Source organism: Hippopotamus amphibius, chromosome 7 (assembly GCF_030028045.1).
Source record: "Hippopotamus amphibius kiboko isolate mHipAmp2 chromosome 7, mHipAmp2.hap2, whole genome shotgun sequence".
NCBI lineage: Eukaryota > Metazoa > Chordata > Mammalia > Artiodactyla > Hippopotamidae > Hippopotamus > Hippopotamus amphibius.
In genome coordinates, this window is record NC_080192.1 from 128392340 (window position 1) to 128417924 (window position 25585).

The following is a 25585-nucleotide window of genomic DNA, read 5'->3' on the forward strand; positions in this document are numbered from 1 at the left end:
TTTCTGATTGTCTCACTGATGTCATAAACTCTTTCCCAATTCATTAAAAGCTATATTTTAATGTGTTTTATAAGTCAAGTATTTAATCATTCATTCATTCCTTTCATCCATCCAGGTAATAAGATTCACCGAGGGCCAGTTATGAGCTAAGTGCTATTCCAGGCAATGGGGTGACAGCAGTCAATGAGATAGACGTGGTCCCTGCCCTCAAGGGGAAGACAGTTATTGCACAAGTCACTGTGAATGGGATGAGTGTTCTGGAAAGGGAGGTACAGGTGCCAGGCAGCATGAGGCAAGGGAAGCCCACTCAGACCAGGAGATCCAGAAGCCACCCTGAGAGGGTGAGTCAACGAGATGGAGCTGGAAAAGTGCACAGGCCCAGGGAGGAGATCTTACCGAGCAGGGAATGGGCTGATGTTTAAACACCCTTGAGAGAGGATAGCATTTTGGTAGAGACAAAACTCACAAAAGGCTCCATTCCAGGCAGAGGGGCTACTATCAGTATAGATGTGATGGTTTGGAGCCATGTCAAGGGCTTAGGGAACAGAGAGTGCTGGTGGGGCCTGGGGTGGGAATGGGTTAGAGGAGAGGCCGGGCTCAAACACAGAGGGTCTTCAGTGTCACACTCTGGAGTTTGAACTTTGCCTTGTAAGTGAGTGGGAGTCACCTAAGCTCTTGGCAGGAGGATGGGGTGGGAAGATCTGATTTGGGAAAGTATACTCTGGAGGTCAGGACTGCAGGCTAGGAGCCCAGGGAGGGACAGTGGTACAGGCAGAGGGTTGTACCTCAACAGAGGGGACTGTGGGTTTGGAGAGAAGGGGTGACATTGGTTAAGGGTGGGGGGCCACGGCTCTGGGATTGGGAGTAAGCAAGAAGGCAGGACGAGAGTGCCTCTGGATTTTATACTTGAGTACCTGGGTAGATGGTGAGGCCACCAATGGAGCTGGTGAACATGCTAAGAAGAGCAGGTTTGGTGGGGACACAAAGAGGATGCGCTTGCCTGCAGGTCATTCCCCAGGAAGCCAGAAATTTGGCTCAGTACCCTGTGTACCCGGGAAAGTGGTTGGAATCCAGTGGCTGGGAGTCCAGGTGGTAAGTGAAGGTCTAGGAGAAGGTGAGATATGCCCGGTTCTAACGGGGCTGCTTTGGGATCAAATGAGAAAGCTGATATACGTGAAAGGCTCTACAAACTGTAAAGGGCTGTGCAATGTAAGGATTGTAATTATCCCAGGGCCCCTCATGCTGCAGCCTTCTAGAGAGACAGGAATAGAGTAGATTGTGACCTTGGGGATCGCATGGACCCATGGATTGAGGGGGGCAGGAGTTTTCCTTTGGACTCCTGCCAGTTGTTGACACCCCAAATTCTGCGAGACATGCAGATGTTGGTGTGAAAACACCTGGAGTCATCACCAGCCAGGTGGGCTCCTCTGGGGCAGACACCTCGCTGGGTTCCCTGGGGCCAGCACAGCGCCTGGCACAGAACAGACACGAAACAGGAGCAACAGGAAGCAGCACGGCCTGTAGGTGCAGCAGGAGCAGCCGGGTAGTTGGCAGCAGGGAACACTGCAGACCCTGAGCTAGGCAGCACCAGGCAGTGATCTGTTTCTTCCACTGACAGTTCCAGAAAGGTCTCCCGAGACAGAGAATATCACGTGATCATTTTTACCTTCGGGCCCTTGTCTGCTTCCTACCTGGACTGATCCACCCCCAAGAGGCTGGCTCAACAGTCTTTGCTTCTATTTTATTTTATTTTATTTTATTTTATTTTATTTTATTTTATTTTATTTTATTTTATTTTTCAAAGCAGAAGTGCTCATCAACTTAGCTAGAGGTCAGTTTTCACTCACTGGCTTTTTTTTTTAAAAGCCAAGGTTTAAGATCAAGTCAGGACTGCAGTTTTAACAATATTTTTTACCCCACTTAAGGATGTAAAAAGAGTCACCCTCCCATCATGCCTCATTATATTCCCAGTGCCTGGCACAGAGAAGGTACTCTGCATAGCTTGTGGATCACTGAGACCACAAGCTTCTCCATCTGTCACAGAATGGGAGAACCTATGATGCAAGAGTTGCTGAGTATGTGGCTGATGATGTCCTAGGCTTGAGGGGTAGCATCACACTCTGTCTCTGCCTCAGTGCCCGGGTCTGAAAGATGGGAACCAAAGCCATCAGCTAGTTACATGGCAAAATCAGTTTAAGGCAGCACCTGGAAAGAAGTACAGGTTTGAGATGAGCCAGAGACATGGCGTTTATAATCCCTGTCCTGTCCCTGCCTCTCAGATGAATCCCTGACCTGAGCCTGAGTTTATACTGTGTCCCTGGGTGTTAATAGGGTGAGGGAAGGGGAAATAAGTGAGTGGAGGTAAGAAATGATATTTGAATAGGACTTGTGAAAAACAAAGGATGAGAGGTCGGTGGGGCCTTCATCTAGCTGAGAAATGGGGGGAAAGGAAAGGACAGCCTCCCCTGTGGGAGGCCCAGGGACTCTACAGAACCCAAAGCTGGCTGTCTGAGTTCCTGGTGATCTTTGAAGAGCACACCATTTAAGGAACTTAAGGAATAGCTATTTTCCTGGACAACTCTTTTTCAACTGAGTTTCTTCATTCTACTGTCCCGTCAACTGTCATTATAAAATTGAATAGTGTGTGTTCCTCCTAAGGGGAAAAATATGTTATTACAAGAGAGAATCACAAACAACTAAACAATAAAATCATTAGGGACATAGAAGATTTGACAACATCATCAACCACATTGACCTAATTGGCATTTCTAGAACATTTCACCCCCAAACTGAAAAATACACATTCGTCTCATATGCACATGGAACACTTATCAAGACAGACCACATGCTGAGTAATAAACAAGTCTCAATACATTTCAAAAGACCGACTTCTTACAGAATTTGTTCTCTGACCCCACTGGAATTCAATTAGAAATGAATAACAGTAAGAGATCTTTAAAAGCTCCAAATATTTGAAATTAAACAATACTCTTCTAAGTGACCTATGGTTAAAGAGACAACAAAAGCGAAATTATGAAACATTTCTAACTGGATGTTAATGAAAACACAGTATATCAACATTTATAGTTTTAAATACTTATAGCAGAAAAGAAAAATGTCTGCAATTAATGATCTAGGTTTCTGCCTTAAGAAGCTACTAAAAGAAAAGCAAATTAAACCCAAGTCTTAAAAACATTATGATAAGAGTAAGAGGCCAGGCACAAAAGACCACAGTTCATATGATTCCATTTGTATGAAAAGGCCAGAACAGAAAAATCTATAGAGACAGAAAATGGATTAGTTGTTGCCAGGGGCTGGAAGGAGAGAATGGGGAGTGACTGCTGATGAGCATGGTGTTTCTTTTGGGGTGATGAAACTATTCTGGAATTAGTGATGAAGGTTGCACAACCTTGTGAATATGTTAAAACTCACTGAATCCTACACTTTAAATGGGTGAATCTTATGGTTTGTGAATTATGTTTCAATAAACAAAAATAAATGCAATCTAAAAAATTAAATCCAAGGGTAATAAAAGGAAAGAAATAGAAAACCAACAACAAAGTTAACAAAGCCAAAAGTTGTTTCTTTAAAAAAAAATTAATAAAATAGGTAAAGTGTAGCAAGACTGAACAAGAAAAAAGCAAGAAAATACAAATTACCAATATCAGGAATGAAAGAGGGGATATCATTACATTAAAAGGAAAATGAGGGAATATTATAAACAATTTTATCTCGATAAACTTCTACAACTCAGATGAAAGGGACAAACCCCTTGAAAAACAACTGGCCAAAACTGACACGAAAAGAAATGGAAAACCTGAAGAGCCCAGTATCTATTAAAGAAATTAAGTTTGTCATAACAATGATAAGAATGGTGGTGGTGGTGATAAACTGCTTTTCTATAAAGAAAACTTCAGGTGTAGACAGCTTTACTGGTAAATTCTAGAAAATGTTTAAAGAAGAAATAATGCTAATCTTACACAAATTCTCAGAAAATAGAGAAGGAAGAACACTTTGTAACTCATTTTATGATACCAAAATCTGATAAAGACCTTATACAAAAAGGAAATTAGAGCCCAGTATCTCTCATGAACAAAGATTTAAAAATCCTTAACAAAATATTAGGCAGTTGAGTAGCACTACATGAAAGGGATAACATCATAGCAAGTGAGTTTTATCCCAGGAATGCAAGGTTAGTTTAAAACTGGAAAAATAATGACTGGCTAGAACTCCAGCGCAAGGTTGAATAAAACATGCAGTGAGAGTGGCCAACCTTGCCTTGCTCACGATATGGATATAGAAATGGCCAATAAACACATGAAAACGTGATCAACCTCATTAGTCATCAGAGAAATGAAACTCAAAAACCAAAATGAAATAGGACTTCACATGCACTAAAATGTAAGATTCTGACAATAACCAAATGTTGGCGACGATATAGAACAATTAACATTTTTTTTTACGTTGTGGATAGGATTGTAAAATAGTATAATCACCTTGGAAAAGTGTATGGCAATTTCTTCTAAAGTTAAACATAAATCTACACTATGAGCCAGTGATTATGCTCTTAAGTATTTCCCCAAGAGAAATGAAGTGATGGGTGCACAAAAATACTTTTGCAAGAATGTTCACAGCACCTTTACTCTCATCTCATGATGTTGAAAGCAACCCCGAGAGTATGGACAAGAGAATGGATCAACAAGTCATAGTCTAGTCATACAACGGAAACTGCTCAACAATAAAACTGAATGAATTACTGATATATGCAACCATGTGGATGAATCACAAAAGCATTACATTGACTGTAAGAAGTCAGACACACAAAAGAACACTGTATGATTCCTTTTATACAAAGCTTAAAATCAAAAGTTAGAAATCAGAGCGGTGGTTTACCTATGGGGGGGTAGATTTGATGAAAAGTTGGGGGGGGAGGGAACAAGGGAATGTCTTGAGAAATGGCAATGTTCTTGATTGATGTATCTTGATTGTACGGTGATCACAAAACTATGTGCGTTTATTGAAACGCATTGAGTTGTGCATTTAAGATCTGTGAACGTAAATTTTACCTGGTTAAAAAAAGAGCTAATTATACCTAAAGTAACTAAACTTTGAAAAATATCATATAAGATGAGGTAGAAAATTGTTTCTGATTATATACTACTAAAAATAAGCTACAAAATGTGATTCATAATAGAGGAAACCATTTTTATATTTAAGACACAACTTAAATGTCAAAAAAAAAAAAAAAAAAACAGGACTCTTTAGTAGAATAGCCATTGTTTAATTAGGTAATGAGCTATGTACCAGGCGTATAAGCACTATCATTTTCTCCAGTCTATGGATGAGGAAACTAAGACAAAGACCAGTTAACTTCTCCGAGGGCACATGGCCAGCAAGTGATGGAGCTGGGCTTTGAACTCAGGCAGCCTGGCCCGCGAGCCTTAAGCACCTTCCCGTGGCCCCCTGTGCTTATCGAGAACTTGATGCTTCACTCAGACTTTCACAGAAACAGACTCCTGCTGACCCTCGCAGGGGTTCCAGGATGTAGGCTCGTCCCGGATAGTCGCCCCCAGTTGAGAGATGATGACTCTGAAACCCCAGGTGTCGAATAGCCAGCTCCGGGCCTCCCAGCCCTGAGCCGCAGCACCAGGCCCCAGACCTGGCTAGGTCTGGCTCCTTTCTGCACACGGGGATGCCTAGGCCCTGCTTCCCCACACTCATGGGGGTAGCTGGCCTTCAAAAAGGAGCAGGCTGATCTGAACTGGGGGGAATGAAAACCGCAGGGCTACCCCTCCTGAGCTGCTGTGGAGGAAACGGGAGGAGAGCAGATGCTGGGGATGTCACAGCATTGCAGCAAGGAATGGGGTGATTCCCAGGCCACCCTCCATACAGTCCATCCCAGGCAATGCAGACAGTGAGGTCTGGCTAATTTTAAATAACACAAAGAAATAATAGTGACGGGTCTGAGTCTCAAGCAGAGTGCTTTGCCCTGTTTCTCAGCTCACACAGGGAAAAAAGTAATGTCAGGTGCTGACACGGCCCAGATGACTAGGTCCTGGGCAAAACCATCATGTCCCTGAAGTGTGTCCTCAGGACACTCTCTTCCCCCTTAATGGTCCACTCCCCCTACCCTGTGCCCTCTCAGGACCCCAGGACCCCCACTCCAGGTCTTCCTTTGTGGGGGGCGGGGGGCTGCTCCCTGAGGGGAGACCCTTTTCATTCTTCTCTTTGCCATTAGAACCCACTTGTCCTGTGTCCAGCTCCTTCCGGGCTCCACTTTCTGCTTCACCTGTTCAAACCTTTGCTCACCCCTTCCTCTGCCTGCTCTCCTTTCTCTCTCTCTTCCCCCCAGTCTCTCTGCATTTCTAGACTCCACCCAGTCTTCCAGTGTGAATGCCCATGCCCCTGCAATGCCTTCCTCGATCTGCTAAGTTGAGGTCGTTTCTCTTTTTCCTGTGTTCTCAATTAATTTACACTTTTTTGCATGCCAGCAATCAAATTTTGCCTTATATAGTAGCCTTTTACATGCCTGACCTATCCCCTTTCTGGATTGTGATAAGATTCTTCAGGCAGCATCCCGATTCTAATTATCTTTGAACAACCCCTGGCCCACCCTCCTCCGTGGTCAAATGGCCTCTTATGTGTGGGAATGAATGAACGCACACCCGCTCACAGCCCAGTCCCTACACGCCTGCCTGTTCTCAAAGTCTGGCTCTAGCAAGGTAAATCGTCTGGAAGAGAGCTCTTTGGCGCAGATGGGACATTTTACACCCTTAAGTCACATCCCATGAAAGCTAGCACTCCATCCTGCATTATGAGACAAGAACCTCATTTAGGACAGGAGTAGCAGTGTGGATGTTTTAAAATGGCAAATGACATACAACTTGCTTCGATTAACCTTTGGACTCCTGGGCCCCTCCATTTGGATATATCTGATGTCATGACACTTATTACAGTGTGAGCACAGAGTCTGCTACCCAAACTTCATTTATTGACTCAAGGAGGATTTTATTTCAAACCAAAGAACTCAGCTATCCCATCCGAAGGAACGAAGGATGCTGTTCAATTTTCCCCATTTAATCTCCTGCTCACCGTATCCACCAAAGCCTCTCCACTGCAGGGAACAGGCTTTTTCCTTTCTTTCAAGCCCTGTTCTCAATCTCAGTGGCAACAAAGGTGATTGGATATTGGGATGTTAAATGGCTTTGTCTGAAAGTCAGTTAAAATGGAGCTGAAATGTCAACAAGACTAGTATTGAGCAGAGCAGATGTTAAGTGGAAATGAACATGAAATGAGAGATGGGGTGAGTAATCCCCCCGATAATTCGGAAGAGATGACAGAGGCCCCCTGGCTCTGCCCTAATGAATAGAAAAGGACCACTGGAATGATCCCTGCCACTGTTTGTACAAATCCTTCTAAAAAGAGGCTTTCCAAAAATGCTTAAGGACAGTCTGTTTTCTTAATAAGCTGTCCTTTCCACTGTTCTATACCATTGATTTGATTTTTTTTCCCCAGCAAACCTTTTTTTTTAATATCTAGAGGTAAAATTTAGCTCACCCTGTTTGACAATATTCGCCACATTGAAATCCCCGGGGTCTGAGGCAATGAGGTTTTACTGCTTTTCGAAACAGAGCCCCGTGTATAAACTCTGCAATGGCTGATTTTACGGTATTTTACGTCTTTTCCAACAAGCCTGCAGGAAATACACAGGCAGGGGAAGGTTTGCGCCCCAGTGGCTTCATGCACATTTGAACCCTGTGGTGCCGTCTTGGCCTGTCCCTCCCTCCCTCCCCTCTGGCTGGGTTCCTCGGTTTCTCTCCAGGAAACCCTTGAACACAGCCATAGCCAGGCTCATTACCATCTCCCAGGATGGAAAGGCCTTTGCTTATTCAGAGCAGCCAGGTCCTTGGGGAAGCCCCAGTGCACAGATATGCTCACCTGATGCTCAGTTTGTATTGCATGTTGCCCATGGGAAAAATTAAATGAGGCTCAGGCAGCATCCCTCATGCGTCCCTCTCCTCCCCTGGCTGCCTTGAGGTTTGTCATTAAGATTTTTCTTTTCAGGGTTTTGTTTTGTTTTGTCTTGTCCCTGGCTACGCTAAAGAATCTTTCTTTCCCATCTGTCTATTCCACATCTATTTTCTGTGTGTGTAGCTTTTGCTTTATAGCTTCTTTCTCATTATCTTGGATGCAACCCCTCCCCATGTGCCCCCACCCTCTAAATACACACACACACACACACACACACACACACGCACGCACGCACGCACGCACCCTTCCTCAGACCATCTACCTGACTCTGCACCAAATCCCTGGCTGCCTCTTTGTCAGCTTCCTACTGAGCTAGGACTTGCTTCTAAATTCTAAAACTCAGGCAAGCCCTGGAGATTCCTGCACCAACCCTCTTATTATACAGGTGGGGCCACCAAGGCCAAAGGACAGAAGTGGTTCCCAGGGGGATGGAGTCCCATCACCAAGGAGGATCACAGGGGACTCACTCTAACGCCTCCCTGGCCAGGCACTGGTCCTGCCGGTTCTCCCAGTGTTTCCAGGGGTGAAGAGCAACGTGTGCTCCCTCACCACTCTCCTGGGTCCCCAGCCTGCCCACCAGGGGCAACCCAAACTAACCCTCAGAATAGGACTGAGTTCAGTCTGGAGGTAGCCCCTCAGTGAAACGGTCCCCTGGTTTAGGTTGGTGGGGATTTAAAAGCACTCTTCTTTCAATTACAAAAGTGAAGCATGGTCATTGAAAAATGTCAAACAAGTATATACAATAAAAAAATCAAAGCATGCTGCTCTCAGTAACTTCTCACTCCCTCTGCCCGCAGATAACCACTTTGGATGATTTGAGATCTCTGTCCATTCACATATAAAAGAATTGAGTTGGGAGTTTTTAAATAAACAGCTCGTTGTCCAGGGAGGTCTGACTATAACTTCCTCTTTTCCCCACCAGGGCAATCCTTCTACTCCCGGGTCCTGGAGAACTGTGAGGATGTGGCTGACTTCGACGAGGTAGGATGCCCTTGGGCAGCACAAGCCCCAGCCCCAGCCACAGAAGGGAACCAGCACTCCCTGCCTCCTGGGAGGGAGCTCCTTGCTTCCTGGGAGGAGGCGGTGGTGGGAGCTGTGGAGGAGCCTTCCTGTCCCTCCACCCAGACCCCTCTCAGGGACCTCTGTACGGGAGAGGCCTGTGCAGAGCGACTGGCACAGAGAAGGGCCAGCTGGGTCCGTCCAACAGGCTTAGAAGGGCTTCCCTTCTGTGTTCACTGGGCACATGGAGGGCCAGGCTAACATACCTTCCAACAAATACGGTCTCACACAGACCTCACCCCTTCCTCTCCAGGAGCTAGTGGGCTACATCTCCCACTGTGTCTCCCCAGGAAGCTTTTCTGTTCTTTTGAACCTCAGCCTCAGAGGGTTGAGAAAATCATTTGCCTCCATTTATGGCACATTATCTCATTGGGCCCTACAAGGTCCCTCTTGTTCTTCGGGGGGTAGGTGTGGATGGATGGACGCAGGCATTCTCTTTCCTCTCTGCATTCTTTCCCTCCAAAGACAACCATTCTAATGTGTTTAATGTGCATAACTTTTGATTTCCTGTGTGTTCTTACAACGCTGGTATTGACGTCTCCTGAGCATATAATTTATGTTTACTTACATGGTGTCATGTTAAATATTTCATTTTGTTTCAGTGAGCACCATTTTAAAATTCCATCCATCTTGCTATGCTAATCTGTTGTTTCTACAGTACTCCATGGGACACAACCAGAACACATCAGGGACTTACCTGGGACTTAGGGGGTTCCTGGGACACAGATTTTCAGCACTAAAAGTGAAAAAGTCTTGGTCAAACCTGGTTGAGTTGGTCACCCTACCCATTTCGCTTGTGCACCCACCCACCCCACTCCATGAGGACCTCCCAGCTTGCCTCCAGCTCCCCACCACCAGAGATGCTGTGGATATGCATATGCCCTCCCTTTGGACTTCTATAAGTATTCCTCTGGCATATACACCAGGGCCAGGAATTGCTAGCTCATAGGCTATGCCTACACTTAATTTGACCCAGGACTGTCATGGTTGACACTTCACTAGCAGTGCCTGTCTCCTACATCCTCATGTACACCTGGTGTTATTCAGCTTTCTGATTTTCAGGAGGCTAACGGTGATATCTCATTGTTGTTTTAAAGATGCATATAAAGGTTCCTCTTCTGTAAATTGCCTGTCCATATTCTTGGCCCTTTTTGTCTATTGTTATAGCTGTCTTTTTCTCATTGATTTGCAAGAGTTCTTTGTATGTTCTGGATACCCTTACTCCTTGTTGGTTTTAGATATTGAAATACCCTCTCCCGGTTTACCATTTATCTATTAACTTTGTCCCTGGTGCCCCTCATTGACTAGATTTTCTTAATCCTGGCATGTTTCCAAGTTTTGTTTAAGTCTATATACTCTTCTCAGTTAAAAATACATTTTCCTGCATTTTCTGATTTTACAGTTGTTTCTTTTACCTTGTATGTGGTTTTAGATAGGGGTCCAGTTTTATTTTTCTCTATATAAGGAGCAACTTTTCCTAACATCAGTTGCAAAGCAAGCAATCATCTTCTGTCTATTGTATGTTAAAGCCTATGTCTGAGATTTCTATTCCTTTAGTCTGTCTGTATGTTCTTGAGCTTTACCACACTGTGTTAATATATCTTTTTTTTTTTAGTGTCTTAATATCTGGTGAGGCAAGTTCTTTACTCTTCTTTTTTAAAGTTGACCTATTTGTGGATCTTTATTCTTCCAGATAAATTTTTGTTGTTGTTGTTTATTTATTTATTTAATTGGCTGTGTTGGGTCTTTTTTGCTGTGCGTGGGTTTTCTTTTTAGTTGAGGTGAGTGGGGGCTACTCTTCATTGTGGTGCGCGGGCTCCTCATTGCTGTGGCTTCTCTTGTTGTGGAGCATGGGCTCTAGGCACGTGGGCTTCAGTAGTTGCAGCACATGGGCTCAATAGTTGTGGCTCACGGGCTCTAAAGCACAGGCTCAGTAGTTGTGGTGCACGGGCTTAGTTGCTCCACAGTATGTGGGATCTTCCTGAAGCAGGGATCAAACCCGTGTCCCCTGCACTGGCAGGTGGATTCTCAACCACTGTGCCACCTAGGAAGCCCCCAGATAAATTTTAAAGTAAGTTTATTAAGTCCTTCCAAAAACCAAATGGAATTTTGATTGAATTTCATCGAATTTAAAAATTAACTAAGGGGTGAAGGGGAAACTGAGATGAAGCGAGAGAGTAGCACAGACATATATATACTACCAACTGTAAAATAGATAGTCAGTGGGAAGTTGTTGTATAACAAAGGGAGTCCAACTCAAGGATGGGAGATGCCTTAGAGGACTGGGGCGGGGAGGGTGGGGGGGACTTGAGGTGGGGGGAGTCAAGGAAGGGAGGGAATACAAGGATATGTGTATAAAAACAGATGATTGAACTTGGTGTACCCCCCCAAAAAAATTTAAAAAATAAAATAAAAAAAAATTAACTAAGGAAGATGTCATTTTTTATAATATTAAATCACCTATTCCGTCCTTTATGAGGATTTCAAAGTTTTCTACATAAAAATCTTATGTATTCTTGATTATTTCCTAGATACTTTATGGTTTTGTTGTTATCATGAATGGTATCTTATTACATTTTTTAGTTGATTATTGCTGGCATAGATAAATGCTTTTCTTTCCTTTATAAGTCCATCTTTTATCTGGCAAACTTGCTGAACTCTCTTATTCATTGTAATAGTTTATCTATTGATTCTGTTTTTATGTATATGATAATATTATCTACAAAAAGAAGTGTTTTATCTCTTCCTTTCCAATCCTACCTCTTTACTTCATTATCTTTCCATATAGTATTGGCCGTGATCTCTAGTTCTATGTTAAACAGTAATGGTGATGGTGGGCATCCCTTCCATGTTCTCCATATTAAAGAGAATAAATGCACCTAAAGTTTGTCATCAAATGTAATTGTTGGAATAGGATTTTACTATTTAACTTTGTTTACTAGTTTACTAAGAGATTTTATTATAAAGCTTGTTGAACTTTATCAAACAATTTTTCTGCACTGAGACAATCATAATCTATTCCTTTAGTATATTTCATAATTTATTATTTTTATTCATGGGTAGATTCAATTAGCAAATGTTTTTATTTAGGATGTTTGCAGCTATGTTCATAAAATTTTCTGGAACAACACACATAAGATAGAAATTTACTCTTCCTTGACATTTTGGAAGAATTGAAAGTAAAAACATTTAAGTCTGGACATCTTGGGGAGTGGTGTTCTTTGACTCCCTTTTCTTCTTGAACCAATTTTGGATTTTTATGCTTTTCTAGGCATTTTTACATTTCATCTAGGTTTTCAAATTTATTAGCACACATTTGCTCATAATGTTTTAAAATTGTTTTAAAATCTTTTTTATGCTTATGGTTATTTCCCCCTTTTTATTCCATATTTCATTTATTTGTATCTTCTCTCTGTTTTTCTTGGTCAGTCTTGCTAAAGATTTGTTTATCTTATTAATCTTTGTAAAGAACCAGCTTTTGTCTTCATTAATCTTCCCTATTGTTTTTCTCCATTTCATTGATTTCTGCCCTTTTCTTAATTATTTCACTTCTGTTTGTGGCTCTTTTCCTAACTTCTTGAGTGCTAAGCCTGTTATTTTTAACTTTTCTTATTTCTTAGTAAATGTATTTGAAGCTAGAAATTTTGCTCTATATACAGTTTTAATTGTATCCTACAAACATTTATATATAATATTTTCATTGTTCAGTTTTAAACATTCCTTACATTCTTTATGATTTTCTTTTAAACCCAAGAGTTATACAATAACATATTATTTAGCTTCCAAATATATACATGAAATTATACCTCCTTATTTTATTTATTTCTAGTTTTATTGAAACTAGATCTTTATGATCAAAGAACAGAATCTGTATGTTATTGATCCTTTGGAATTTACTGAGGCTTCTCTTATGGCCTAATTCATGGTCATAAATGCTTTCTCTGCTGAAAAGGAATTTGTTCAGTGTGGGGTTCTATCTGTAGCTCAATATAAGCTTGAGCTTAGATTATATAAACTCAAGCTTGTTATTTATATTATTCAGTTCTTCAAATGTTCCGTTTATTTTCCTCTGCTTGATCTATCAGTTTCAATAATAATGGTAATAACATCTACTGCTACAATTGCTGATTTATATATTTCTCCCTGCAGTTCTGTCAGTTGTTGCTTGATGTTTTTCGTTTATTTGTTTGTTTGTTTTTAAGCTTTTTATTGGAATATAATTGTTTTACACTTTTGTACCAGCTTTTGAGGTACAGCAAAGTGAATCAGCTGTATTTATACATATATCCCCATATCCCCTCCCTCCCGTGACTCCCTCCCACCCTCCCTGTCCTGGCCCTCTAAGGCATCACCCATCATCAAGTTGATCTCCCTTTGTTATACAGAACTTCCCACTAGCTATCTATTTTACAGTTGGTAGTGTATATATGTCTCACTTCCTCCTAGCTTCCCCTTTGCCCCCCGCTCCCCCAACCCTGTGTCCTCCAGTCCATTCTCTGCATCTGCATCCTTACTCTTGCCCTGTCACTGGGTTCATCAGTACCAATTTTTTTTTAGATTTCGTATATATGAGTTAGCATACAGTATTTGTTTTTCTCTTTCTGGCTTACTTCACTCTGTATGATAGACTCTAGGTATATTCACCTCATTACATATAGCTCCACTTCATTCCTTTTTATGGCTGAGTAATATTCCATTGTATATATGTGCCACAGCTTGATGTGTTTTGAAACTGTTACTAGTTGCCTATATGTTCATCATACCTATATCATCTTGTTTATTTTTCCTTCTACCCCTACTTAATATTCTTCTTTGTTGCTTATGTTTTTGCATTAATTTCCATTTTGTCAGATATTAAGATTGCTATCTCAGACAATTTTGGTTTGTTTGCCTGGTGTATCTGTTTCAATCCTTTTAATCTCTTGGTATATCTTTTTTCTTTTTCTTATTTTCAATAATTCTGTGTTTTTAAAATCAAACATATTTTCTTGGAGCATGTATTATTAGATCTTGTTTTCTTATCCAATATGAGAGTCTTCCTGTTTTAATTGATTGGTTTTACCTGTTTACCTCTACTGTAATTGCTATTATTATAAGGCTTATTTCTACCACCATCTTATTTTACATTTTCCATTTACTGCACTTTCTGTCTTTTTCTCTTTTCTTCCTATTTTCCAGCTTTCAATTGGTTAGAGTTTCTTCTGTTAGTTGAAAAACTGTACATTCTGTTTTTGTTTTCGAGGTAGTCAGCCATCCATACTCATGTTTATGTACTTCTATTGAGAACTTAAAACAAATAAGTAATTATAATTTCTCCTAACATAAGTACCTTAATACTCTTTCATGCCTCTTTGATTTCCCCACCTCAGCCCACATCCTCATGCTGATATTGTCTAGATTAGAATTTTAATTCTAGGTTCTTATAAATGCTTGTTCTCTTTTTCCTTTGTTTGTCCTAGCCTTCTTTGTTCTTGTTGAAGACAATAGCCTTAACCAAGATACTTGATCACCTTTACTTCTCATATCTCTTGAAGCATCTCTTGGAATTGTTTTTCTTCTTATTTGAGTACCTCCTCCAAAAGCATTTTTAATTTGAATCTTTATGTAGCAAACCTTCAAAAGCTTTGTCAATCTGAGAATGTATTTCTTATTTCTTCAAATCTGAATGAGAGTTTTACTAGATATAAAATTCTAAGCTCGAAGTTCTTTCTTTCACAACTTCAAAAATATCACTCCCTGCTACTAGTGAGAAGTCCAATGACCATCTGATTCTTGTCCTTTGGTGAGAGATCTTTTCTTTCTCTCTGGAAAATAAAGTATAATTCATTTATCTTTGATATCCTTAAATTTTATCGTAACGTGTCTAATTGTGGGTTTCCTGATCTTTCCTGTTTTGCACTATTTTGTGAGCTCCTTCAAATCTAAGGCCTTTCATCTTTCATTTATTATGGAAAATTCTATCTCCAAATTTTTTTTTCAAACATTCAGTTTTTATATTGTTCTTGCCTCTCCAACTCCTATGATCAGATGTCAGTACTACTTCTAGCTGCCATTTCTTAGCTTTTCTGGGTTTTGTTGATTATTCCTTTCCTGCCGTCTTCTGAGGAAGTTCTTTAACTTGATCCTCCAATTTACTAATTTGTCCTTTTTTCTTATGATTCCTTGAACTTTTTCATGTTGCTGACACATATTTTTATGGTCCATTTGTTCTAATGATCCTGCTCCAGTTGGTGTATACAGTTCAGTGTGCTGTCTTTTTTTTTTTTTTTTTTATAGGAGAGATACTCTCCCAGTCTCTTTGCTTTGCCATGTTTGAGCTCCCCTGGTATCAGCTACTCTGTCTGGTGATGAGTTCTGAGCAACCATCAGAGGCTTCTGTGTCAGCCTCTAGGGGCTGGAGGGCAGACATGAGCACCAGGGGGCCCAGTCACCACAGAAACAGAGTCAGGGTCTCATCTCTAAGCCTTAAGGGAGAGACATGATTGACAGAAGGCAGTCAAAATTTTTAACAAACTAATTCTGGGGTTCAGTGAGAGAAAGTATGAGGCAGCTGGTCTATCGACATCTATTTTCATTAAACCTCATCCCGCTAGGGTTTTTGTCACAAGTTTATCAGTAAAGGAGCAGGCAACCATTGCCCCAAGGTAAGGCCTGGTAGTGAGAAGGGCAGAACTTAAAAAGATTTGCTCCAATCTGCTTTCCCATTGCTGCTTCCACTCACCCCTCCCCCACAAGCTGAGCAGCCACCATCCTCCCCAACTCATACATCAGCTCACTCAGCCTTTGGTCTCCCTGGGTTTCTCACATCTGCTTATATGTTTGTTTGTTACTTCCTAGAATCCGAATTTCCCTCTTGCTTCTGTAGTTCCTATGGCCTCAGACAAGCCCCACCGCACAGCCTGCCTGTTCCCCTCCCCACCACCTCCTCAGGCAGGGCCCCGAGCTGGAGCACCTGGTTAGGTGAGGGTGCAGACAGCCTGGCTCAGTCTCTCAGCCCCGCCTCCCTGGGCCTCTGCCCCCAGTCAGCCGGGCACAGCATCCAACTCCCTCCTTCTCACCAGGTCTCCCAGGGGACATGTCCACCCAGGCCTCCAGCCCGTGAGCAACCTGATGCCCCTTCTAAGGGCACCGTCACTCTTTTCCATTAACTGCACCCTGGGACACCTGAGCCATGGGTATACATGACATTCCAAGTTAATCACCGTGTCCTTCCTCTTCCCGGTACGGCCCATCATGGGGCAGGGGGAGAATCAGTCCTGCCGCCCCAAGCATGGGACCATGTTCTGAGCGCCTGATGTGTGCCAGGTCCATGTGGAGGTGCCCCAGAGGGAGAGGCAGGTGCAACAGCACATGCAGGTCCCTGCAGGAACTTGGGCATGGGGAGCCTCCGGGTCCGTGCGGAGAGACCACAAAGGGGTGGAAGCCAGGGAGTTGTGAGCAAAACATGTGCCAGGATCAGAGAGCAGCTGTGAGATGGGGAGAAGTGGTTCTCACTCGGGGAAATTAATACCCACCCATAGGCAGGCAGGGAAGTTGCTGGTTGTCACAACAGAGAACCCACTGGCACTTGACGGAACGGGGCAAGGGTGCTACGTGACCTGTCGTGCTCAGGCACCCCCCATGCAACAGGGCTTGCCCATCACTTCCCTGCTGGGCAGCCCCATGGGAAGATCATGGCGGCAATTTCCCACAGCAGCACCATGCTGTGTCCTGAGCAAGGCCGCTTCCATCCAGTCTCCACAGCAACCTAGATGTGATGAAACTCGGGTTCAGAGACGACGCATCCTTCCCCAGGTGACAGCTGTAGGTGGCAAAGCCAGGGTTCTAAGTCCACGCTTAGATACCAAGGCCCTCTGGCTGCAGCAGTAGAAAGCCGCTTGGCCTGACGCCCAGCACCCCTACGAGGCCTGGCGGGCGTCTCTCCACACCCCGCCTCCATTTCTCCTTCTAAGAAACAGCTTGCAGCCTGGCTGCCACTGGTCAGCAAGGCACACCCCACAAGGCAGAGGGGGCAACCGTCCCACCTCCTGCTCAGGAAGGGCCCAGGGGTCTCTCCGAAGACAGCCTGGAAGGCACCCAGACGTATGCCCGTCTCCCCAGCCTGGGGTGGACAAGTGCTAAACTTTCCTGGCTGCCTCCTGAAAGAACCAGCTTGTCAGTGGTTTCAGAACAAGCTTGGAAAAGAAACCTCAGCTGCCCCTTGCAAAACCTCCAAAGACCTCTTGGCTTCCCAGAAAGTCTCTTGTCTCACCTTTACTGTGCCCAGGGCCTTTGGGAACCAGCTCAGTGAGGTTGGCCTGGGAGTCACAGGACCTGGGCTACCGTCCTTGCTGAGGTGTTAATAGGCTCCATGGCCTTGGGCTGGCCACTCAACCCCTCCGGGCCTCAGGTCCCCTTCTGGAAAATGGGATCGGACTTCTTGTTCTGTCTGCCTTACAGAAATATTGCATGGCTGAAAATGAAATAAAAGACATGAAAACAAATCTCTCTCCCTCCTATACTCAGACAAGGATGAGAGGGGCTGCCGCAGGTGGGGCCAGGGAACCTGAGTTGGTGGGGGGGTGGGGCGGGGGGCATGGCAGAAAGACAATGCTCTGTACAACAAAGGTGGAAACAGAGCCTGGACCGGGTGTCTCCTTTCCCAGAGGCTGGAACCTGAGATCCTGCATTTAACCTACAACTATGGAGAAGCTAGAGAGGGACAGAGACAGAGAGAGACAGCCTTTGTGCCTGGCCGGCAACCAGCAGAGGCCCCTGGTCGGAGGGCAGGGGTGGGGAGGGGAATAGCCACACTCAGCCTTCTTCAAGTCAGTTTGGTTTGGCCTTAACCAGGCTCTCTGTGGACCACACCCCCCAGGAGAGGCCAGAATAACGATAGCACTTGTAGGAATAAGAGCAGATGCAATGTACTGAGCACTTGGTTCACGGCAGGACAGGCTGAGAGCTTACACAAGCCTCATAACTTCCTGCCATGCACTGGGTGGGCATCACCCCAGGCAATGAGGAGCACATCAGGATTTGAACCCGGGTCTAATCCCAGACTTGCAAAGTAGACAAGGTTCAGTCCTGCCCTCAAGGGGCTCAGTCCAGTGGAGAGGTGGACCCAGAATAGAAAAGATGGACTCTGGGCCTTGTGAGCCCAGAGGAGGGAGAGGTCATCAGCCTGGGTGCTGGAGGGTCACAGGGACCTGATCTCATCTTCCCACTTTACTTGTACCTGCAAGACATGGGCTGTGAACAACGTGGGTCAGGAACATGCCTGTCTGGTTCACGACTGGCCTGGCACCCAGCACAGGGCTCAGGGAATATTGCTGAGAGAAAAAATGAACAAAAGAATAAACCCGACTTGAGTCTTGGCTCTTTAACCTCCCCAGACAGTCTCTTTCCATTGCACCCTAAAGCTTTGCAACACATCCTAAGATTTCCCCCCTGCCCTGCTAAATCTAGAGGACTGTCCCTTTAAAGACATTGTCTGGCTGATTTAGGGTGGTTTCAAACCCAGCTGATGAGGCCCAGGATAACCCAGGTCATACTCTAGCCTGCATCAGGGAAACCTTTCCGTGGAGTCCTAGATTGCTGGGGCTGATAGGATGCAGAACTCCACTGCCCTGGCCAGAAGCTGCCAGGTCACGGCCAAGCCTAGAGCTGGTGAACTGGGTCACAGCGCCACACTCCCGGGGCTCCTGAGACCCCATTCAGACAGAGGTCCTCTTTCTTCCCCCTGCCTCTAATGCTTGCCACCTCACTTCTGCAATTTCAACCTGTGTCTGTCTTCAGAACTACCCAGGAGAGACACCCCTGCATCCCCAACACAGAGCCCGCCATACAGGAGGTGCTCAGCAAACATAGAAGGGGCTCAGCAAACACTTGCCCCTGCCTGGGGCTTGCTGGCTCATGACAACTTGAGTAGCAATGTTTGGCTCAGCTGCTACTGAGTGCCCCGGAGTGTGTGGAGGCTGACACGGGGTGGCATCTTAGCTGATGTGCAGGCTCCCTTGGTCCCGTCGCTAGGCCACTGATTCCAGGGGTCTCCAGAAGTAGAAGGCACAGCCCTCAGCTGCTGTGGCTGCAGGAAGAGAATCACGCTGGTGCAGCCTCAGGCTGGAGAGAGGCTCTCTGTCCTCAGCAACCCCCGCAGTCCCTGCAGCGTCCATCCCCAAGGATGCCAGACCTTGCCCTGGCTCCTGGAACTAAAAACAATGCAGTAAGAATCACTGGAATAAACCACCACGTTGATCAGGCGCTTACCTTTCACAAGGTTCTGTGCTAGTGCTTCACCAGCCTCACAGTAACCCTGAGAAGCAGTGCTGTGACGTCACCCTCACTTTATGGGGGGGTGGGGGGGGGAGGGGGTGGGGGTGGTGTGGGAGAGGGGAACTATCCTGACCACACCATCAGGCCAACAGGGAGCAGCACTGCAGTCCAGGTGGCCATGTGAGGCCTATTTGTTGAGTGCCTACCATGTGGCAGGCCCCTGCTGGGTGCAGGGAGACCCCAGTGAATGAGACAAGGCTGGGCCTGTCGGCTCTGCTCAGGCTCTGAACTGCTGAGTGGGACAGGCAGGCTATCCCAGGAGTTCTGGGGACAGCGGGAAGGGAGGTGGCTGGTGTTGGGGGGGGCAAGGCCTGTGCCTGGAGCCAGCTCTGCCACCGATTTCAGCCCTCCCTGACATGAGGCTGACAGCTAGAGAGAGGCACGCACAGCACAGGGGACTGTCACAGTCATCTAGGCTGCATAACAAACCACTCCAAAGCTCAGTGACTTGAATTCTCAACATGTTAGTGTTTCTCATGCTTCTGTGAGTTGGCTGGGCTCAGCTGAGACGGCTTCCTGGAAACGCTAAATGTGTTCCCCCAGCTGAAAAACTCCTGAAAGGGTGCCCTTGGGTGGGCTTCCTCTGGAGTCTCATTTCCAGTCAGGGCTCCCCCAGGCACCCCTCCCAACCCTCTCTGACTCCCCTCCTCTCTGCTCAGCAAACTGGTCCACGACGGTGGCCTTCATATCCTGTCAGCCCTGGTGACCCAGTAAACGGCACCCCAACCACTTGGCAAGTCAGCGCCTGGCCATGGGCAGGAGGCCACAAGCCACTTCCCTCTCTGGGCCCCTTTTCCTCAAAATGACTTCCTGTTGCCCGGTTCCTTTCTGTTCCCCTAATTATGTCACTCTTCAACAACAACCTTCCTCTCATGGTGCCATTTCCACAGCTCCTTTTTCTCCTAATCCTTCCCTCCTTCAAGTGCCAAGATCCCATGCATAGACACTCAGACGGCTCAAACACCCCTTCCCCCTCCATTCTAAGAAAACAAAAATCTTGGTGCCCCCCAGGCCCTCTTCCCTCTGCACCGTGGCTAATGAGTTAGGCCTTCATGCGCAGGTTTATTTCCCTGCAGCCCAATAACAGCAACTTCATTAAAAAGAAAACCAAGCCCTCGCTGAGCTGGAGGCCTCCAGATGGCAGGAACAGAGCAGCTTAATGGGGCCTGCAGGCAGCCAGGCTGTCTCCCTGGCTCCCCTCCCCCTCTCCTTCCTTCTGTGTCCAAGGCCTCCAAAATCCTCCCCACGCCCCTCTCAGAGCCCTCTCCCTCCCCATCCCAGGCCCTCCTTCCTCCTCTGCTCCTTCCGCCCTCTCCTGCCCACTCTAGCTGACCATGAGGGTGTCAGGGGCCTCCCTGGGCCTTGGCCAGCCCAGGAGAGAGGGGATATAAAGGCCATGACAGGCCCCGCCCACACGGGGCCGTGACCTACCAGGCTGGCCCGGTGCCCCCCAGCCCCTGCGTCCCCAGTGGAGAATGAAGAACAGTTCTGAAGCGGCACGCTCGCAGGGAGGGCCCCCGGAAGCCTCCCCAGCACCTGCTGGACCACTAGCAACAGCGTCCTGTTACTACCCTGAGCCCTAGTTCCTCTGTCTATAGAATGGAGAACATAGTAGCAGCCTCCTAGGTGGTCGTAAAGACTAAATAGATGACTGCGTCTAAAGCATCCTGACCCACAGGATGAAAAGCTCTCCTCAAATGGCAGCTATTATTACTATTACTGTTGTTGTCATTTATCACTAGCCTATTGTGCCTTCTGAAATTGGGGGGGGGGGGTATAAACGTGAAACTTAGCATCAAAAAATCACTGCCTTCCACCTGCTCTGCTACATCCCCCTTGATAGCATCTCTCAGCGGCATCTTGGGCAGACCCCAGAGCTTTCTGGTCATTTTCAGTTATTCAAAGTCCAGTCCGGAAGCATTTACTGCTACACCCTGGCACCCTGTTTCCACCTGGTTTTCTCTTTTCTCTCATGCTTGTGGCTCAAGACACAGAGTTGGGGAGTTCCCTGGTGCTCCAGTGGTTAAGACTCTGCGCTTTCACTGCCAAGGCCCCGGGGTTCGATCCCTGGTCGGGGAACCAAGATCCCACAAGCCTCACCGGTGCCGCCAAAAAAAAAAAGAAAAAGACACAGAGTGGGACAGGGACGCCTTTTCGGGCCCTCCGCCTCCTCTTCCACTCCAGCAGGGGTGGGGAGACATGGCCTGATTCTTGGTCTCTGCTGTGAATGTAGCCCCTCCTGGTGGTGTAGCAGCTTCTCTAATGAGCTCCAACCAGCTCTGGAAGCCTCTGGAAACCTCTGGAAGCGTAGCAGTCCTGCTGTCTCATAGGACACCATGTGGATGGGGTCTAGATGTGGATTTGCAACCTAGGACACTGGGCTCCAGCCCACACAGCGGAGCACCCCTCCCCGGGCAGGCAGCCACAGGCAGAAAGTCCTCAGGCTGGCTTGAGCCTGACTTCCCTTCTCAGCATGCACTTGACCCACAAAGCATAAGCCGTATACTCAACACACCGGGCAGTGGCACCCCAGGCTCCTGCATGGCCGCTGTCCTTGCCCCCAGGTGTTGCATGAGTCGTCTCCCGAGGGGCTCAGGGGACAGGCCAGCCAGTCCACTGCCTGGGCAGACGTCACTGGGAGCTTGCATGCCAGCCTCCCCTTCCTGGGGTGCCTCAACCTCTCTGAGCCCTTCTCCCGGGAAGAGGCCAGACAAGCACTGTGCCTAGGCTACGACTCCTTGCAGCGTCCCCTTCCCCTGTCTTCTTTCACATCCCAGGAGGAGGAAGATGGGTGATGGTTGGGGTAGCAGGCCTTTGAGGCAGCCCTGAAGGAGGTGCCCGGCTCTGCCTGTTGGCAGCTCTCTTCAGAGGATGGAGTACTTTGTAGCTTTTGGCCTCTGTTTTGGGTTCTCATTGCCATTTCTAGGGCATCATGAAAAAAATCCCACTGAAGTTCCTTTCCACCATTATCGTTGGTTCAATAATGAAGCCAAGATAGAAGTGGTGAGGGTAAATCTGGAAACGGTGAGTGGAGACAGGCTGTTCTTCATCTGTGGGTCTGACCCTAATGACACTGAACTGCCAAAATGTTAGCATTGCCAGCGGGAGGGGTGGTTTGACCCGAATGGGGGAACCAGGGATCTCTCACTCAAGGCAGAGCTAGAACTGGTCAGAATGATCCTGATAGAGCAGTGGAAGCTTACAGCTTCACTCCACATACAGCAAAAACCAAGCTCTCAGCCCAGAGCCCTGGAGCCCGCCCCACCCTGGTTGCATCACCCACTCACAGGAGCACCCCAGGAGCTGGGAGGCCGCTGGGAGGCCGCTGGGAGACAGGGGAAGGAGCTCTGGGCTGAGAATCAGAAGCCCTGGTTGGCTCTAGGTTCTTCCACTGACCGCATGACCTTGGGCAGATCCCTGGACCTTTACAAGCACCATCTTTGAAAGAGGAGTGGGCAACAGTAGCCAGGCTGCAAGGCGGCGTTGGAATTAAATGAGATTCCAGGGGTGAGCTTTGTCCCTGCGAAGCACTGGGCTGATGCGAGGGGCCATCTTACCAGGGCTCCCCCTCCCACACCCCACACCCCTCCCTGTCACGTCCACCCAAGGCCACAGCTGTGCCTCTCTCCCCAGACCTTCCGGTGGCCGGTGGCCAGCAGCATCGACAGCAGCGAGATGCTTGAGATTCAGATCTTCAACTACAGCAAAGTCTTCAGTAACAAGTAAGTGTGGGCGGGGCGGGAGGGGTGGGGCCCCGAGGGGTGGGGGGCCTGCCCTGCTCCTTGGGCCCTCCCCCCCTTCGAGTGTAAAAGGGGACCGGCACCACAGCCTGCTCCCTCATGTTGTCCTCAGAGTCCCCTAGCCCTCCCAATCATTGTCGGCCAAGTTCACTCTCTGTCCCCACCCCCATCACAGCTTCCGGTCCCCTTCCCCAAGCCTTCCCCTTACACCATGCTGGGCAACAGTTACCCATCAGAGAAGGTGATAATATCCTCCAACAGACCACCTATCTATAGCCTTGAGAGTGGACTTGTCACACCAGCGGAAGACTGGAAGCTCTGAGGCCGTTTGGTTCAATGGTTTAGGAGTCAGGGGAGCCTGCTGTCAGATCCCAGCTCAGTCATCTACTGTGGGACGCTGGGCAGGTTGCATGACCTCCCTGAGTTCAGTGCATGCATGTGTAAAGAGGACAAGTACTTACCTCATAGGGAAGCTGTGAGAATTAAATGAGATAGATGTTCATTCACACATTCAGTCCCCATGTTTCCTACGTGCCTGCTTTGTGTCAGGCACTGAACCAGGTGCTGAGGATGACGGGGCGCCCACCCTCATGGAGCTTACATTCTGCAGTGGAGCCCGCCTACCACCTGTCACTACCAGGGGTTCAGCAAAAGTAGTTCCCATCCTTCTCTCTGGGTGACAAGCAGAATTCAGAATCATTTGAACAGTCTGGAATGGTGGCTAAATATAGTATATGCAAGTTCCTGTCTTGGATTCGAAAACCAGTTGCTCTTATATAAGCTAAGGGGGTCATAGGTGAACCATGTCCAAACATGGCATGGGGGTTTTACTCACTGAGAGTTTGGTGTGACTCAACAGTGGGAGAAGACCTCAAAGGAAGGAAAAGCTGACCTAACCGTAGGTAATATTAATAGAAGTAGAGCCACTGGAGCAGGAGAGGCGAGGGGCAAGGGTTCTACTGTCCTCATGCTGCTTGGAGAGAACATGAGTAGGCACTGCCTTGTGGTTGCCAGGGGGGAAGGGACTTTAAATCTTGCCTCATGACAAGGGGATGAGAGCCTGGAGGAGAAAATCACAGAAGACATGTTCATCCTTCCATCCATCCTTGGTCCATCCTTTCAGTCACTTATCAAACATTCACTGAGAAACACTCTGTACCAGGCAGACACTGGGCTAGTCATTGGAGATACAAAGATTAGGGATTAGGGCACCGTGCCTGGCCTCCAAGAGGGTTTTCTGCCATGTGAAAGAGGAAAGACGTGTGCCTAGAAGCAGGACCAGGACCGGACTGGAGGACAGCAGATTGCTGGAAGATCTGAGAGCTCTCCAACCTATGAGCTGTCGCAGGGGGAGGGTTAGCAGAGAGTGGACCGTGATGCTATAGATGGGATTTCTGGTCAGGAAGGCCTGAACCACGTGGGCCCCAAGGTTTCTGTGGCTTTTATTGGGGGCCACAGAGATCTCAGCTGAGTACGGGGTGGGCATTGCAGGCCTGCTAGTAGGGAGGCCTCTCGACACCTCCCCTCATTCAGGCAGCTGCCTCTGGCACCCACAAGGAAGGTTGGTGAGACACCCCACCAGGGGCTCCTGAGATGAAGCAGGGCTTTCTTCCCTGGGATGAGAGACCGTGTGACCTGTGAGGACAGGAGAAACAGGAACATGCACAACAAGGATGTGGAAGAGGAAGAAGAATCGGAAGCTGAGGGCCAGGAGGGGCTCCAGGCACCTGGGCAGGACCTACAGTAGATGGCAGAGCACCGGGAAGCCTCAGAGCTCAGCCAGGGCAACACTCGCTGTGCAGATGGAGAAACTGAGCCTGTGAGAGCATGCTGAGGCCACACAGGTAGACAGAGGAGGCCTAGGGTGCTGGGCTTCTTCCTCCCCTTCCTAATCCTCAAACTCCCAGAAACCGGGCTGTGTGAGCACTGGTGGTGGAAACCAAGGACGGGGAAGAGACCGCTAAATCGTTTAAATGAAAGCTGCTAGACCAATCCCTGAGATGCTGGAAACCCTTGAAAACATGAAAACTCCTGCTATAAACAAATCAGAAATATCTGGTAAATTGTTTAGGAAATCAGCCACTGCAAGTGAATATGCTGGGATATAAGGCTTCGATAAGTTATTCTAAAACACCAGCAAGAGAGAGACAGAAGGGAGGAGTCCCTCCTCTGATTCTCCTTCTTTCTGTCTCCTTTACCTCCCTGGCCCCACCCAAGGGAAGGCAGGAAACCCCACAAAGGGAGGCCTGGACATGATGGCAGAGGGTCCTGCCGTTTTCTTAGAAGCCTGGAGAAGGTCCAGGGCACTGTTGGCTGCAGAGCTGGGGTGGGGAGGAGTGGTGGTCTCGTGGACAGCGCAGGGCCCACCCAGACACAGGCCAGCTCAGGGGATTGGAGAGGGAGGGTGGGGTGCTTGGAGTCGGGTGGGGCTCAGTCTCCCA

The 25585-nt window shown here is 47.0% G+C and overlaps 1 protein-coding gene across 4 annotated transcripts in view; it reads left to right on the forward strand.

Annotated features, from left to right (window-relative positions):
• OTOF (otoferlin) overlaps positions 1 to 25585 on the forward strand; it is an 89708-nt gene that overhangs the window by 6418 nt on the left and 57705 nt on the right. For all 4 annotated transcript variants that reach the window (XM_057741712.1, XM_057741710.1, XM_057741711.1 and 1 more), the window contains exons 2-3: positions 8954 to 9012; positions 23038 to 23126. In XM_057741712.1, coding sequence (XP_057597695.1) covers positions 8954 to 9012; positions 23038 to 23126 — 148 coding nt within the window. The remainder of the gene's footprint in view (positions 1 to 8953; positions 9013 to 23037; positions 23127 to 25585) is intronic.